Source organism: Aspergillus steynii (genome assembly GCF_002849105.1).
Source record: "Aspergillus steynii IBT 23096 chromosome Unknown P170scaffold_11, whole genome shotgun sequence".
In the NCBI taxonomy this organism is placed as follows: domain Eukaryota; kingdom Fungi; phylum Ascomycota; class Eurotiomycetes; order Eurotiales; family Aspergillaceae; genus Aspergillus; species Aspergillus steynii.
The window spans coordinates 771,571-786,128 of record NW_020194408.1 but is presented as its reverse complement, the minus strand read 5'-3'; the positions used below and the strand labels follow the sequence as shown (position 1 = coordinate 786,128).

The window sequence follows — 14,558 nt, the reverse complement described above, 5'->3', positions numbered from 1 at the left end:
AAAGGTTACATGTATACTATTATTGTGTGTTACTGAAGAAGTACCGGAGATCGTTCAATGATGTTGCATCATTTACTGAATCAAATAGTCAAGGGAAATCGATATTCCGCTACTCAATAACCCTTTTCCAAGCTCAGTGTTAAAGCGCTGTATGGGCCAACTACAGTTTATGTCTAACTTTCCCACCTTATAGTTCCTGTATAATGAGGTCGACTTCAGGCTATATTGTTAGAATCATCCGGCAAAACCAACTAAAGTTGATTCTCACTGCCACCCTGACCGGTGCAATCATCGACTCTATCTTCCTCCTTCAAAGTGTCCGTCTTTGCCTTTTCAATATAACTGAGAGTATACTCGTCCGGATCCCATGCTAGAACTCTGCTTCCCATCTCTCCGACCTTTAAAGCCACAAGCTCCTCCATTTCCTCTTTTTCTCCACCAGTCAAAAGATAAAGTCTCTCCCTCCACACATCCTCAACAGAACAACTACTCGACCCGAAGAACCGCCCATCAATCTTCTCCCAAAATATCGCATCAAACGCAAAGTTATTCCTTGCCGCATAGACAATCCAAAAATCACCACTCTCCCAACTATCGCGCATCGGACCAGAAAGCCTCTGCTCCTCTGCTAATTGGCCCTGCTTAATCGCTTTGTCTTCCTGAACTATCATCGCGCGCAAAAAGGTCCCAAGCCGTCTCTCATACTCCGTACACCAACCCTCAAGACCGCTTGGCCAGTACTCGGGCTTTTCAATGAGAAGCCACCAGGGCGGAGCGTGGGAGAATTCCACCGGTGCTGCGTAGGTATATTCCCAGCCCACGACGCCGGCGATTTTCAAATCCTGATTGAGAAGGATATTCGCGGGACGAAAGTCATCGCACCAGAGTTTGAACGGACCGTTTTCAAAACGTGACTGTTTTCCTGTGAGCCGGCCTTCTCGAGCGAGTTTCAGGAAGAGGCGTCTAGCAATGAACTTGCGGCGACAGTCATCGGCGGAGTCAATGGCGTCGTTTCGTTGGTTGGCTAGATGAGAAATATGCAGTTCAGCCAGAGCCTCGAAATATGAAGATGCAGTGTCGAATGTCGTGCATGGTAATTTCGATTGAGGTAGAGATCCTAGTCGAATGAGTTCGTTCATGGACATCGATAGCGGTCGACGTGTGACTTCCCATGTGAAATCGTCTATTTGATCTAAGGACGCAATTCGGGGTAGGGAGAGTGTAGAAAACTGAAGAAGGATGTTGGCTACTTCTCCGTACAGCGTTTCCAGTTTCTCCTCGCTGATATCCGGGTCAAGGATTCCACGCTCTGCCCTCGGACATCCAGGGATATTAAGAGCATCGTACATGTTCGTATCGTGCTCGATATACTCCATAAGAACAAACGGACCCAACTCCAACGGACTCTCCGTTTTAGCACCCCAGTGAAGAACAAAAGGAACTGGAATGGACGTGCGGTCCTGAATATACCGCATAACAGCGACTTCATTCTTAACCTTTTCCTCAGGAAACATCGCAGCACCGGGGAGCGGGAATCTCATCACAGCAGAGCTACCGTTCTCGTACTCCATCTGCAGAGAGATATTGAACGCGCCTTTCTGCAAAATGGAAAATTGCTCAGGGTCGTCGGGGCTGTGATGCCGGACGAGAAAGCCACCGACCGGTCTTAGGACGTCGGGGCTGAGGAATTGGATGGCGAACGAGTCGGAGACCTCTTCGCTTTTTTCCCACGAGGCATCGTCGAAACACATTCGGTGCATGTTGATGTTGTTCTGATTCGATCCGATGGTGGGATGTTCGAATGGTTTATTCTGAGGGCGGGATGGCATGGATTTAAGGGGGATGGCAGGGGTCTGAGTTCTAGTTGATAGGTCAATTGTTTTTCGCGACCTGTCGCTGGAAGCTGTATTATGGTTTTATAATATTTAATTATATTACTCGAAATTAATATCAATAAAGCCCTAAGCATGTATAAACAGAACGTGGATAGGTAATAACCAACCACTTAACAATCAGCCCACCAACCATCGTTTACCAACCCCCGTCTCATCCCTCAACCTCGCCTCAAGAGAATCCATCTCCTCCTCCGCAGCAGCAACATCCCCATCCCTCTGCACCACCGCAACTTCAAAATCAAAAACCCTCGCCCTATCCCCATCCACCAGAAAATTATACCGATTCAAATCGCCATGAACAACCCCGTGCGCATGCAACAGACCCACCGTCTTCCTGCACTCATCCAGATGCTGTATCCCAGGAACCACGCCCTCGATCTCCTCCATGAGGAACCCCACCGTCCGACTCTTGGTCCCCTCATACACGTATCCCACGACGCGCGGAGAAAGCGGAAACCCAGACGCCGCGAGGACCGAGTATATGGATACCTCTCGCTGCAGAGCTGGGATCTCGTGCGCGAATCGCGCGATTTTTAGGATCCGTGTCTCGCCGGTATGGTGACATTTAACGCGCGAGATACGGTCGCTCACCCGAGCGATGAATTCCAGATCGAGGAAATTGTAGAATACGACGGGGGAAAGATCCAGCTGTGCGAGGTCTAGTCCGTGGGGAGGGAATTCGTCCGCAGTGCTTTCGATGCTATCGGTACTGCCGGGAGAGGCTCTTCGGACTGTGAGTGTCGTCCATTCTTCATCCCACTTTGGGAGTTTTCGTAGATGAGAAAGAATTGGGAAGCTGTCTGTTCTGGAGTCGGGTGGGATGAGATCACCGTCGAGGATTGAGACGTAGACAATCCGGTTGTCTCTCTTTATTCGGTAGAGATAGTCGTTCTCCTCGAGGTCTAGGGATAGGACTTCCTCCTGGGTTGATTAGCGGGCTGTCAAGAGGGAGGGGGATTATTTACATCGCGTGCAGTGGTAGACTGGCTGAGAGGTGATGACATTGGATTCGGAGAGAAGGCCGATGATCGTTAGGAGAAGTGAGAGGCTGAGACTTTAAACTTGCCCCTCAGTGGCTGAACACCTGACTCCTAATTTTGGAATTTTCTTTGATTTCTTTTGTACACTTGACATACTTGTAAATAGTAGCTATATTATTTTATGTTGCCGGCTATATTGACCTATGTGAAATATTTGTCTGTTCAGAGGTCTGATAGAAAATGTAGAATGAATTATCAACACTGGTAATTAAGGGTTAACCAATGATGAATGGTTACTGTTTTATTTCTGAGAGCTATAAAATTCATATAGATCGAGTAATAACTGTTTATCGCAGAATGAATTTCCTGATCTAGCGCTATCTTATCATCCCATCTCCAACATCGGCCTCAAAAGTAACCCCGACAGTCGATCCCTAGTCTCAAACAACATAAAACTCCACACTAGATAATAGATAGTACAATCTACAATTAAAGTGACTCTGATATACCAAAGCGAGAGGATCAAAGGATGAATCTCCTACGTAAAATAATCTCGCCCAGATATCTATCAATTACCCCTCTTATCCGGACAAGATCCGATCCGTTGACACCATCGGACGATCCTTTGCATGCCGAGATCAAGCATCGCGTCTTCGGAGAAGGGGACTTTCTCCGGCGGGGAAGTCAAGTTACTCCTCATTTATCTGTCATGTTAGTATTGGCAGTATTAGTAGTAGCAGTTCACTCCAGTATATAAAGTACCCTGGTGACCCCTCCTCTCCCTCTTACTCCGGGTACTTATTCCATCTACCTACCTACCTATCCATCAACCACAATCAATACAAACAATATCCTCCATCCATTCTATCCACCAAACCACCCTAACCTCGACCAACAAAATGCCCTCCGAAATCCCCCTCCCACCCCCCTTCTCCACCATCCCCCGCCACCCACTCACCCTCTCGCCCTCCCCCATCCACCCCCTCCCCCGAATCTCCACCGACCTCTCCCCCACCAAGAACGTGACAATCTACGCCAAGCGCGAAGACCTCACCTCCGCGCTCGCCTTCGGGGGCAACAAGACGCGCAAACTCGAATACCTCGCCGCCGACGCCCTCGCCCAGTCCGCCACGACGCTGATCTCCATCGGCGGGGTGCAAAGCAACCACACGCGACAGGTAGCAGCCGTCGCGGCGCACCTGGGTCTCAAGGCACGGCTGGTTCAGGAACACTGGGTGGACTGGGAAGATGGGGGGTATGAGACGGTGGGAAATATCCAGCTGTCGAGGGTGATGGGGGCGGAGGTGAATCTGGGAAAGGAGGGGTTTGGGATCGGGCATAAAGAGTCGCTTGCGAGGGTGAAGGCGGAGTGTGAGGCGCGGGGGGAGAAGAGCTACTACATCCCTGCGGGGGCGTCGGATCATGCGCTGGGAGGGATGGGGTTTGCGCGGTGGGCGTTTGAGGTGCGGGAGCAGGAGCGCGAGATGGGGGTTAGTTTTGGGACGGTGGTGGTGTGTGCGGTGACGGGGTCGACGATGGCGGGGATGGTGGCGGGGTTTAAGTTGATTGAGAAGCTTTATCCGGGGGAGCCGAAGAAGAAAGTCATTGGGATTGATGCGTCTGCGAAGCCGGCGGAGACGAAGGCGCAGGTGCTGCGCATTGCGAGGAACACGGCGAGGCAGATTGGGTTGACGGAGGCAGATATTGCGGACGAGGATGTGGTGTTGAATGAGGATTATCATGCGGGCACGTATGGGATTCCTGATGAGAAGACGTGGGAGGCGATCGAGTATGCGGCGCGCATGGAGGCGTTTATTACGGATCCGGTGTACGAGGGGAAGAGCTTTGCGGGGATGGTGGATTTGATCAAGAAGGGGGAGATTCAGGGGAATGTGCTGTATGCGCATCTTGGGGGACAGTTGGCGCTGAACGCCTACTCGGAGTTGGGCCGGACTAAGTAGGGTTGTATATACATTCTACAGTGTATAGAGGACGAATGATCGTTGAATACCACGTGGGTAAAGATAGATTAAAGAGTGGCTATAGTTGGCTGAATCTGACTGGTACTAGGTGAGCGCAGAGTGACTAGAACAGCTTGTGCTCCAGGGTCATCTCCGACTCGGGCTGCAGACCAACGCAGGCACGCAGGATGTTGGTCAAGGCGTTGCGCTGCTTGTTCAGGGAGTTGACCACCGGAGTGCCCGGAGGAGTCAGAGGCGCCTTGAGCATGTAGCTCAGCACGCTGAGCACGCTGTGGAAGCCCTTGTAGTCCTCGGCGCCGTCCGCCTTCCAGCTGATACGCGTCATCATCTCGGTAATCAGCACCAGATCGATGATCAGAGGCGACGCCAGCAGCGAGTCCTCGCAGATGTTGAACAAGCTGATCGTCTGGTGGCCGCCCATGAAGATCTCGGCGTAGTACTCGTCCAGCGCGCGCTTGTTATCGCCCACCGCCGGCATGTACTTGATCACCACCGTGTGGTCGGGGTGCTCGTCCTTCTCGTACAGGATCTGGTTGGCTGCCACCATGTCGTCCACCACGTTGGACTTGGAGATCTCCTTGGAGCGGAACTGCTTCTGCGAGCTGAGATTCTTGCCGTCGTTGTTGCCCAGGTGGTTGTAGCTGGCAATCGAGGTGAGCTTGATACCAGCGTTGATCAGGAAGTCCACCAGCGCCGACTTCATCTTGGTCTGACCAGACTTGAAGTCGTCACCGCCGATAAAGGCGTTGCGCTGCTCCGCCAGCTGGAGAGCTCCGGGAACGAAAGTGTTCTGGGGCGATCCGTTGATGAACGGAGTGTTCTCCAGGATGGACGCAACGGCGAAGACGGTGGACGGCGCAACTTCCTCATGCCCGGTCTTGATCGAGTTGATGAGGTTGTCGGCCGTGTCGTTGACACCGGGCACAATATCCGCATAACGTTCGGTGTTGGCGGTCCACATGACAATGACCTTGTCCAGACCGTTGTTGGCCTTGAAGTCGCTGAGCAAAGGTTAGCACCTATAGCAATCATTGAATGAGGAAACCTACCGAATGTCTTTCTGAATCTTCTCAACGTGAGCCCAGCTTGCCTTGGAACCCTCGAGGACGTTGTCGGCACGATCCTCCTGGTTGGACGCGATAAAGTCCGGGTAGTAGATACTGGGCAGCGGCTTCATCTCCGCCATCTCCTTGCGAACCAGCTGCTTGAGGGTCGGCTCGAGAACCTGAGCCCGATCCATGGCGTCGGCGATGTTCATGCTGCTGATGTCCCAGCCGCCAATGGCGAGGTCGTTGGGGTGGACCATCGGCAGCATGTCATGGAAGGGCACGTTGATCTCTTCGCCGGTCTTGGCATCGGTTCCCAGCTTGATGGTCGAGCCCATGACCATCGACCCGTAGTAGTTGGACGCACGCTCACCCTCGCGAGTTTCCCAGACGAGGTTGCGGCGGTTGGCAAGCAGACCGGCGGTGACGGTGGAACCGTTGTTTCCACCCCATCCGACCATCATGACACCGACCTTGCCGACCTTGCGGTCGACCTTGAAGTTGTAGTTGGTCGACTTGGGAGTGGCAACCAACTTGTTGTCGGCGGTGCGGGTGATGTCAGTGGTATGATAGGCATACTTGCTCTTGATTTCGGAGTCGGTGTAGACGACGTTGGGAGAGTTGACGGTAAAGAGGGGAGCGGCCTGCGTACGAGCCGACCCGTTCACGGTGCCATTGGCAGCAACATCCGAGCTTGCGTGGGGGGCCATTTTCAATTCAATTTTTGTTTTCTTTTTTGTATTTATGCGAATAGAAAATGGATTGTCGACGGAATGGGATGTTTGAACAGTAACGATTTACTGGATGTAGAGTGAATTATCCGGTGCCCCCCCGCGGGAAGATGAGCGCCGGCCGTTGAACGGGTGGTGACGCCTGGTAGAAGTTAGTGCCATTGTAAAAGTAATATGTTGGAGTGCAGAAGGTAGAAGGAATAACTCATTCAGGCAGAGCAGTCCGGGGAAGCAGAATGCGGGGGACTTACGAGTTGAGCTGTGTGCCGAAAATTTTGCCGGTTTCCTGTGATCACACCTCAGGGAGAAGTGATCTGAACAGATTGAGCAAAAGTGAGCGGAACGAAGCAGGAGAAACGAGTCAATGGATGGTGGAAGAGGAAAGAGGGAGGAGGGAAAGCGAGGGCGTATTTAAAGCGCTGCATACGGCTAGCCCGCAGTCACGGGGAGACCATCCGCAGTGCTCCGCAACCCTCGCCTTCCCCTTGGTCTAGTGCTGGCTAATTTCTCGTCTATTGCAGTCGCAAGAACCAGGCCCAATAAGCATGCGTTCCAGAGACACGACAACAAGCGGTCAAGATTATCCAAATGGCATGTTCATAATCCGGAGCAATTGAGTCCGACCGTATGCCCCTCTGCCCCTCATCCATTCGTCTCTGGAGTCCATTGGGAGGATAGACTCCATCTTGACTTTATTTCCATCATCGTATCATCTTCTCTTCTTCTCTCTCCTTCTCTTCATACTGATTTACTATTCTCTGCACAGGATCTACCGAGTGCCGACTGACTTCCATGGACTACTGTGGATACGACTGCTGCCTGGACCCTCACCAGCTCTCCGTAATCGTATACCCCTCGGGTCCTCCAGGCCAATGCCCCCTGCAGGTAACGTGTTTGTCCCTCCAGCCTCCCCCAGTCTGAATTTTCACCCAGCGTGTTCAAAAATTCTGCCCTCGTGCCGTGTACACAATTCATAGGGCAGTGCCAAGCGTGAGCTGGCAAATCCAGACAAAGACTAGGAACAAAGGCTTTCCCACCAACCAATGGATCAGTTGTTCCTTCAGGATCAAGACAGCGTGTGGTCTGCGCGTTATCGGCCTGCGAGTGGGCCAGGCCAGGTGTCCCACGGGGTCTGTCATAGGCCAGGATTCCGATCGAGACTCGGTTAGACAGCAGCACATTTCAACTCGACTCAAGAATTAAGCCGTAGCCGATAATGCTGGAAAATCAGATCCATTTAAGCGGTAAGCCAGGATGGCGAGAAAGCGACCGTGGATGGCCGTGTGGTCTTATTATTCGGACGCCTGTTAATTAACCGCGGCCCCTGGCCAGCGTTGCGGTGAGCTGCGGAAAGCTCGGCAGAACGTTCCATGGATGGCCCTCGCCTTTCTACCCCTGAATCCGCCTCTGGACTTGCTGTTTGCGGAGGGACGCATTACGCTGCGTATGCATGCTGCATTACCCCCTGCCCACCGCATCGAGGGTTGCTTGGTTTTGACTTTGGATTTGGGTTGTTTGGACGGTCGATTGAAGTCTGCTGGTCGTGTGCCACTGCATTCGCTCAGGATCTCAAGATTGGATTCAATTTTTGTCATTCCACGACCAGGGAAATGATCAATTTGAATTTATGGATGGCATTGACAACGGCACTTGACAACTACTTTCGAGTAGTGTATTTCACTTTGAGCCGACTATTATTATTGCCCACGGCGTAGGTGGTCGGATTTTGAACCTACCGAATAACGGCCGGTTTGTGTCAACACCTGTCTTCAGACCTCAGATGGGCCATTCAGCTAAATTGGTGAAACGTACTGAGGCTTCAGCTAAGGCTTACTCAAGGCTGAGGGTCAGATACGAGATGATTCTATCCTGTCAGCGTGGATAACCGGGAGCCCGGTACCGATAAAGTGCTGTAGTCAGCTGGCGCAGGCCGCTAGAAACGATCGCGATGACGTTGGAGAATCCGCAGGACAGATGAGACGAGAGATCCATGGAAATTGGTCAACGGTCTCACTCTCAAGCAGCCCGAACCATTCCCGACCGAGCCACGGGAGCGGATCCGTTCCTGACCTCAGATCCCACCCATTACGGAGTGGTATGGGGCACCGTTCGGTGCACTTCAGTCAGTTGGAGTACGCGGTCGAAACAGGTAGGTGAGAGACTGTCATGATTCGGACCACCGTGGCAATGGTCAATATGGACCGCCGACCCCAGGAATCGGAGATTTCCAAAATTGAGCGTTTCTGGACTATCCGACCTCTTGACAGCCAGGTCTTCTCCGGACGGTGATCGACATACCCCGAACCCCGTCGACTGTGAAACCAGGCCCCTTGCTTTGGAACAAAATGGAAGTTTCAGAAGACGGATGTGCCGGGCGGGATTGGTGTATCCATGACGAGGCCGATCTGACGGAATGGGGTCCAAAGGGCCAAAAAAGTCTCATCGTCGCAGGAAGCAACGCGGTGCAGGAAATCCAACAGAAAGAGGGTCGTGCTGAGCCGGGACGGGCTGTAGCAGATACTCTGCCAGGATCAGAAGGGAATCACGGCTGATCGATGACAGAAGAGACGGGATGTGCAAGACGGGGTCAGTGATGCGCTGCCTCCCCCTGAGGAAGATCTACAGCCGATGGCAGCCAGGTTTGGTTCAGGGGTACTCCAGAGTTCCCAGGTCGAGCAAGAATACTCCGTGGAGTGGACAGCGGGAAAGTTAGTTGGTTGCGACCGGCGTCATAATTGTTACTATTGTTGTGTCGTGCAGACGGGCATAGTTTGGACGTGGCTTGGGAGACCAGAGGATCTGACATGTGTCGGAGAGAGGCGAAAAGGGGGCGATAAAAATACACAGGGGTGATGGAGTATTGGTATGGGTAGAGGTATACTAAGAGACATTAGGGATGTTGAGTGACTACGGGGTGGCTGCAGTCAACACCTACGCAGTACTCCGTCGGCACCGGTGTACTCCAGACAATGCCATACTATCCATACTATCCATACTGTCGTGTGCAACCTGAGGAACAGTTCCTGAACGCGTGTTGCCTTAGGCTGACGGGGGCCAAACCAATCGTGTCCGGTGACCAGCGCGCTAAACCCGAACTAAACCACGCTAAACCGGGATCGGCGCACGAGGGTCCCTTTCTCGCACTCCACTTTCTGCGCTACTCGCTGCCTCCTCCGTTTGGTCTGCCAGTAGCACAACTGTGTTGATTCTTTCGCTTTCTCGTCACAGCCGGTGTTATTATTAGTCTACCTTCTGCTGCTTCCCTTCTCGATGCTTTCTAGTCTTTGCGACGAACCACTTGGGTGTCTGACTATTCCACTCTCCTCCCCTCCCCCTCCCAGACTCTAGACTCCCGACTATTGACCGCCTAGACCCTGTTCCGTTCTAACGGTCGTTCTGTGGGCGTCGGTGTGTTGATATTTGGGGCTGTCTGCCTGGAGCAGACGCGAGGACAGCCCTGGCTAGCTGCTGGCTAGTATACCAACCACTCCTCCGTATGACACGCCGGCCTGTCCTGCCCTTCGATGAACCAATCCTCTGTCCCTAGCGTTGGTCGAAATGGCAGCTACGATGGGACTGGGGCTGTTGCCCATGATCAAATGCTCCAATTGCGGCGTGGACGTTGAGATCTCCTCGATGGGAGATCACGTCTGTGCGAAATCAGAGCCAGGTGGGATCCATCCGACAGATGCCGACGACATATTTACTGATGGGTTTGGCATCAACGCAGCTCCCCCGCCGCCGTCCAAGTCGGACTATGATTCCCTCTCGAGAAACACGGGGCGAACCGGTCCTCCTGCTCCCATCAATCCCTCAGTTGCCAGTATGTTGTTGTCGAAACTGTTTAGCTACAATCGAATGCCTAACGTGCTCAGATCGACCCTTCCTACGACCGGACAATGCGATCGGGATCAACGAACCGGCCGGCCTCTCCCCGCAGCCGTCGCCGCTTCGGATGGTGCAGCAGAGTCAGACAGCCGTCCCAATTCAACCACAGACGTCGGAGATTGTGACAATCAGCTCGGATGACCTTCCCCGCTTTCCTCTGCCGCAGTCCATGTCGGACAAGGAGTCCGGTGCCATGACTCCCCTGCCCCAGGAGAAGATGCCGCCGATTCCCTCCCATCCGTATACAAGTAGCAACAACAGACCTCCGGCGACGGCACCCCTGCCGAGGGACCTGGATGGCGATGCTCCGCCGCCGTTGCCAAAGGATGAACCGTCGTCTCTGCCGAGAATTGCGCACAAGTATGGTAGCTCGATCGACAGCAAAAGTAGCTATCGGACGTCGTTTGCAAGCTCTCGGTATGGCGACAACAGCTCGAAGCGATCGACGGCCATGTCCGGTCGGCGACCGTCCTTCGGCAGTGTCAACCAACCGTACAAATACCCGGACGACGATGCGCCTCCCGTGCCTTCCTTGCGCCAAACGACTTACTCGGTGTCGGACTACAATATGTCGCGCGAGTCGAGGAACGACCGTCAGGAGGACCATGGTAGTTATAACTTGGGGGCGTGGCACCAAGTGAATGCCCAGTCGGATCACCAGCAGTCCAACTCCGGTCCGCTGCGTGTATCCTCGCACACCGATTCTGATCGCCTCAGCAGCACCCGAGGATCTACCGAGTTGTTCTTTCGGAGCCCGTCACAAACATCATTTGAACGCTTACCTGACCCCCATGAGTTCCCTGAAAGGTCTACCTCCATCAATCCCCCGACGAAGGTGGAGTACAAGCCATTTAAATCTCCCACCACTGCCACGTACTTGCATCCCTCGCCAGACGTTGACGGGCATGGCTACGAGGATATGCAGAGAAAGCCGTCCGACGCCACGAGTGAGGGGGCTCTGTCTGTATCCAACTTCGCCCGTTCCTTGGGCTTGGACCTGCCCGAGCAGGCCCCGGAAAACTACACGGTGTCTTCGGACTCGTCGCCATCCGACCTGCGCAGCGGGACCTCCTTTTCCAGCGTCGCGTCGGAAGCCGACGCGCGACGAAAGCATTCGGAGCAATCTCGACTTGGACCCGTGATCGAGGAGCGGCGGATTGACACACGCCAACAGTATGGGTTGCATGCCGGGGACCAGACCGAAAGCCCGATCGATCTCGAGCCGCCTCAACTTCGGGACCCTCTTTTCAGTCCTGACTCTCCTACCGACCCTGCCATTCTGTACGGTAGCGTGTCTCTGCTCCCGGACAAAACCCAGAAAGCGCTCCCAGAGCTCCCTAGTAAGCTGCGGTCCGCCACGGGGCCCATGTCTCATACCCAGAACAAGCAATCGCAAGACAAGAATCTCCCGGATCTACCACGGTCTGCAACGGCACCCCTGTCTCATGTCCCGAAAAAGGCCTCGCAAGACAAGAACCTGCCGACTGTACCTGCTCTGGCACCGCCTATGCCTACCTTTGAGGATGAGCCGTCTCGGGGGACCCGATTCTTCCCGGATTTGGAAGCATCCCTCCCTTCGCCCTCTCACATCCCTAAGAAACCGTCATGGTCGGACAGGCTTTCTCCGGAGCGACTGAGGACAAAGCCGTCGATTTCGCACGTCTCCAAAAAGCAATCGCGTGAGGAGAACATTGTTCCGGATTTCCGCCGGCCGTCTCCTGAACCAGGCCACGTTCCCCAGAGACCGTCGCGGGAGAATGTTCCTGACCTACGCCAGCCCTCGCCGGAGCCATCTTACGCCAAGGAGTTGGTACAGGAGAGGCCCTACCCGAATATCCCTGGTTTCTCGGTCGAGCAGCCGTTCCACATATCCAGTAAGCCGTCGAGGGATGAGACCTCTACGCCGCCTTCAGCATCGCACATCCTGAATAAGTCGTCGAAAGACGAGAAGTATCTGCCGGATATGCCTAGGTCTTCGCCCGAACCGTCTCATGTCCAGAATAAACCATCGCGGGAGGAGAAGCTCGCTCCAGTGGTACCTGGTTTCTTACCGGAAGCGCCGTTTCACATCCCCAGGAAGCCGTCGTGGATGGACAGATTCACTCCCGAGGTGTCAAGATCTCCAACACCGCCCATTTCTCACACCGCGAAGTCATCCCAGGACGAGCGATCGCTATCACCCCGTCCGCAGTCACCGACCGAACCTTATGCTCATATCCAGAACAAACCGTCTCTGGATGACAAGTATTTGCCGGATCTTCCGAAGTCTCCGGCGGAACCTACTCACGTTCCCAATAAGTTGTCTCAGGACAAGTATCTGCCTGAGTTGCCGCAACCTACGCCTGAGCCTTCGCCTTCTCATGTACCTCACAAGCCATCTCAGAGCGAACGTCTATCGCCTGAGCTAACCAAGTCGCCTCCAACTCCCAGCTCTAAGAAGCCGTCTCAGGACAACAAATATCTGCCCGACATACCTCCGCCAACCCCGGAGCCATTCTCTCACATTCCCAGCAAGCCATCTCAGAGCGATCGGCTTTCACCGGAACTGGCTCGGTCACCACCTCCTGCTCACTCGGCCAAGCTGTCCCAGGACGACAAGTCTCTTCCTAAGCTACCCGAGCCGTCTCCCTTATTTAAACCGGACTGGGAGGGAAGACGGTCTCCCGAGCCCCCCAAATCCAAGACCCCAGAACCGTCCTACATCCCCCAGAAGCCTGTCCGGGACCCTAGACTGTCCCCAGAACCTCCACGTTCGGCCCCGCCGCCGTCTCATCTCCGTGGGCAATCTCGAAATGAGAGGTCTTTCCCCGAGCCGAGATCCGCAGAACCGCGATTCGCACACCAAGGGTCTCACCTTCACAACCAACCCTCGCGGGATGAGAAGAACTCACCCGAGCTGCTGAACGCTTCGATCGATCCGGCCGCGCGGTTGTCGCCGCGTCCCAAGGGGCCTTGCCGAGGCTGCGGCGAGGTGATCTTAGGCAAGTCGGTGTCTTCTGCGGACGGGCGTCTTACGGGCCGTTACCACAAGGACTGTTTTGTTTGTTACCAGTGTCGCATTCCATTCCGAACGGCCGATTTCTATGTCCTCCGCGACCTGCCATTCTGCGCTCAGCACTACCATGAGCGCAACGGCTCCCTGTGCCAGGGATGTCTCACTGGTATCGAAGGACAGTTCCTGGAGACGAATGAGCGACAAGGCCGTGGCCCAGGTGACCGTCGGAGATATCATCCCCAGTGCCTGACCTGCCGCACTTGCAACGTCCTCCTGAATGGCGAGTACTTTGAATGGAACGGACAAGTGTACTGCGAACGTGATGCTCGCCGGGCGGCTGCGTCAACCCCTCCTCCTCGAATGCGTCGTCCAACCATGACCTCCTCTCCCTTGGCTGGACACTCTCGAGGACCCTCTCGGGGACATCCTCCTCCACCGGGCTATCCCGGCCGTGGCCGTGGCGGACCTCGTCCACCTATGCCGCCGATGCCTGGAATGCCGGGACCTGCATATCTCGACGGACCTTACGGGCCACCCCCTGCTGCTCGACGGTTCCCGGAACGAAGAACCACCAAATTAATGATGCTATGATAACGCTGCGGCGTGTACTGAAGTCCTGGACAGCAATTATTGCCTACGGACTGATATATACATATACCCTTCTCTTGTTTATAGATTTATACATGGCTTGGCCGGTTGGGTAGTTTGACTGGATGGTGTACATTGATTGGTTTGATGTTTTGCATAATGTTGGTGTTTTCATGACGGTGTTTGGTTTGGGATATAGATTTGCTTATGGATGTTCTGGATGTGGAGTATGTACAGTCTATGAATGTGATTACTACAATGGATTGATTATATCATCTCGATTCTATTCTATGTATGTCTTTTCTAAACTATATAAATCATTCCAAATATATTTACCAGAAAGAAGCCCCCATGATTAGATAGCTTTGCAACACCGATCTCGATGACATCAGTAATGTCCTGCCACTCCTGTGCATACGACCGGATGGCACGTATGTAGCCTTTTTATAAACA

General features: G+C 53.7%; 6 protein-coding genes across 6 annotated transcripts; 3 read left to right on the top strand and 3 right to left on the bottom strand.

Moving 5' to 3' along the window:
* Nucleotides 1–251: 251 nt before the first annotated feature.
* P170DRAFT_419194 (uncharacterized protein) lies at nt 252–1,782 on the bottom strand (the record flags this gene model as incomplete). Its single annotated transcript, XM_024847269.1, has 1 exon — nt 252–1,782. The coding sequence occupies exon 1, from the start codon at nt 1,758–1,760 to the stop codon at nt 252–254; it is 1,509 nt and encodes a 502-aa protein (XP_024698604.1). The 5' UTR covers nt 1,761–1,782.
* A 155-nt stretch (nt 1,783–1,937) lies between these two features.
* Nucleotides 1,938–2,910, bottom strand: P170DRAFT_441735 (uncharacterized protein). The gene is made up of 2 exons (XM_024850388.1): nt 2,861–2,910; nt 1,938–2,816 (listed from the first exon to the last, which is right to left on the bottom strand). Exons 1-2 carry the CDS (start codon nt 2,897–2,899, stop codon nt 2,013–2,015), a joined length of 843 nt encoding a protein of 280 aa, XP_024698603.1. The 5' UTR covers nt 2,900–2,910; the 3' UTR covers nt 1,938–2,012.
* A 764-nt stretch (nt 2,911–3,674) lies between these two features.
* Nucleotides 3,675–5,085, top strand: P170DRAFT_75287 (putative 1-aminocyclopropane-1-carboxylate deaminase). Its single transcript, XM_024855366.1, has one exon. It carries the CDS (start codon nt 3,775–3,777, stop codon nt 4,834–4,836), a length of 1,062 nt encoding a protein of 353 aa, XP_024698602.1. The 5' UTR covers nt 3,675–3,774; the 3' UTR covers nt 4,837–5,085.
* Nucleotides 4,869–6,995, bottom strand: P170DRAFT_514553 (inositol-3-phosphate synthase INO1). The gene is made up of 3 exons (XM_024855220.1): nt 6,886–6,995; nt 5,907–6,776; nt 4,869–5,858 (listed from the first exon to the last, which is right to left on the bottom strand). The coding sequence occupies exons 2-3, from the start codon at nt 6,611–6,613 to the stop codon at nt 4,961–4,963; spliced, it is 1,605 nt and encodes a 534-aa protein (XP_024698601.1). The 5' UTR covers nt 6,614–6,776; nt 6,886–6,995; the 3' UTR covers nt 4,869–4,960.
* Nucleotides 6,996–7,807: 812 nt separating this feature from the next.
* Nucleotides 7,808–8,479, top strand: P170DRAFT_75335 (uncharacterized protein). The gene has a single exon (XM_024855367.1). It carries the CDS (start codon nt 8,005–8,007, stop codon nt 8,347–8,349), a length of 345 nt encoding a protein of 114 aa, XP_024698600.1. The 5' UTR covers nt 7,808–8,004; the 3' UTR covers nt 8,350–8,479.
* Nucleotides 8,480–9,838: 1,359 nt separating this feature from the next.
* On the top strand, nt 9,839–14,330 carry P170DRAFT_514552 (uncharacterized protein). The gene is made up of 3 exons (XM_024855219.1): nt 9,839–10,304; nt 10,365–10,457; nt 10,510–14,330. Exons 1-3 carry the CDS (start codon nt 10,193–10,195, stop codon nt 14,106–14,108), a joined length of 3,804 nt encoding a protein of 1,267 aa, XP_024698599.1. The 5' UTR covers nt 9,839–10,192; the 3' UTR covers nt 14,109–14,330.
* Nucleotides 14,331–14,558: the final 228 nt, after the last annotated feature.

What these genes read in the sequence shown, in the direction of transcription:
- P170DRAFT_441735 (XM_024850388.1), bottom strand. Translation starts at nt 2,899, where the DNA reads ATGTCATCACCTCTCAGCCAGTCTACCACTGCACGCGAT. An exon ending in AGTCTACCACTGCACGCGAT is followed by an intron (nt 2,817 to 2,860) that starts GTAAATAATCCC and finishes TAATCAACCCAG; the next exon opens with GAGGAAGTCCTATCCCTAGA.
- P170DRAFT_75287 (XM_024855366.1), top strand. Translation starts at nt 3,775, where the DNA reads ATGCCCTCCGAAATCCCCCTCCCACCCCCCTTCTCCACCATCCCCCGC.
- P170DRAFT_514553 (XM_024855220.1), bottom strand. Translation starts at nt 6,613, where the DNA reads ATGGCCCCCCACGCAAGCTCGGATGTTGCTGCCAATGGCACCGTGAAC. An exon ending in AAGATTCAGAAAGACATTCG is followed by an intron (nt 5,859 to 5,906) that starts GTAGGTTTCCTC and finishes ACCTTTGCTCAG; the next exon opens with CGACTTCAAGGCCAACAACG.
- P170DRAFT_75335 (XM_024855367.1), top strand. Translation starts at nt 8,005, where the DNA reads ATGGATGGCCCTCGCCTTTCTACCCCTGAATCCGCCTCTGGACTTGCT.
- P170DRAFT_514552 (XM_024855219.1), top strand. Translation starts at nt 10,193, where the DNA reads ATGGCAGCTACGATGGGACTGGGGCTGTTGCCCATGATCAAATGCTCC. An exon ending in CTGTGCGAAATCAGAGCCAG is followed by an intron (nt 10,305 to 10,364) that starts GTGGGATCCATC and finishes GCATCAACGCAG; the next exon opens with CTCCCCCGCCGCCGTCCAAG. An exon ending in CATCAATCCCTCAGTTGCCA is followed by an intron (nt 10,458 to 10,509) that starts GTATGTTGTTGT and finishes TAACGTGCTCAG; the next exon opens with ATCGACCCTTCCTACGACCG.